Source organism: Merops nubicus, unplaced genomic scaffold, assembly GCF_000691845.1.
Source record: "Merops nubicus isolate BGI_N331 unplaced genomic scaffold, ASM69184v1 scaffold17133, whole genome shotgun sequence".
Lineage (NCBI taxonomy): Eukaryota > Metazoa > Chordata > Aves > Coraciiformes > Meropidae > Merops > Merops nubicus.
In genome coordinates, this window is record NW_008597065.1 from 76,673 (window position 1) to 77,420 (window position 748).

The 748-nt window shown below is 67.5% G+C and overlaps 1 protein-coding gene across 1 annotated transcript in view; it reads left to right on the plus strand.

The window, feature by feature from the left end:
• The window catches only part of LOC103769402 (leucine-rich repeat-containing protein 15-like), a gene marked incomplete at its 3' end in the record, with an annotated part of 10,879 nt that extends 10,167 nt beyond the window's left edge, over positions 1-712 (plus strand). Inside the window, 1 exon segment of the mRNA XM_008936592.1 lies at positions 6-712. Within this exon segment, the coding sequence (XP_008934840.1) occupies positions 6-712 (707 nt within the window).
• Between the last annotated feature and the right edge of the window lie 36 nt (positions 713-748).

A 748-nucleotide genomic window follows, 5' to 3' on the forward strand; every position in this document is an offset into this window, starting at 1 on the left:
CGGAGCTCTTCGTGCACAACAGGAACCTGCAGAAGCTCTACCTGTCCAACAACCTCCTTGTCGCCCTGCCAAGCGGCGTCTTCTTGCCCCTGCACGCCCTTGCCAAGATCACCCTGCACGTCAACCGCTTGCGGGACATCTCCCCCGGCGCCTTCGGGCCCATGCCCAACCTGCGGGAGCTGTGGCTCTACGAGAACGAGCTCTCCACCCTCCCCACTGCCGTCTTCAGCAACCTCACCCAGCTGCAGCTTCTGGTCCTCAGCAAGAACCGGCTGCGCTCAGTGGCACCAGGGGCTTTCCGGGGCTTGGAGGAGCTGCTGGAGCTGTCGCTGCACTCCAACGCCCTGCGCCGCCTGGACCCCCAGGCCCTGGAGGGGCTGCCCAAGCTGCAGAACATCTCGCTGCACCACAACCAGCTGCAGGCTCTGCCGCGGGGCCTCTTCCGGGCTACACCAAGGCTGCGGCACCTGCAGCTGCATTCCAACTCCCTGGAGTACCTGCCCGCCGGCATCTTCTCCCCGCTGGCTGCCCTGCGAGAGGTGAAGCTGCACAACAACTCCTGGCGCTGTGACGAGGGCATCCTGCCCCTGCGGGGCTGGCTGGAGGACAACCCCCACAAGGTGGGCGAGACCCCCCCGCTCTGTGCTCAGCCCCCTGCCCTGCAGGGCACCCCCATCGCCGAGCTGCCGCGGGACCAGCTCCTCGTCCCCCAGTCCCCCACTGCCTCTCCCCATCCCAGCCCCCCGAT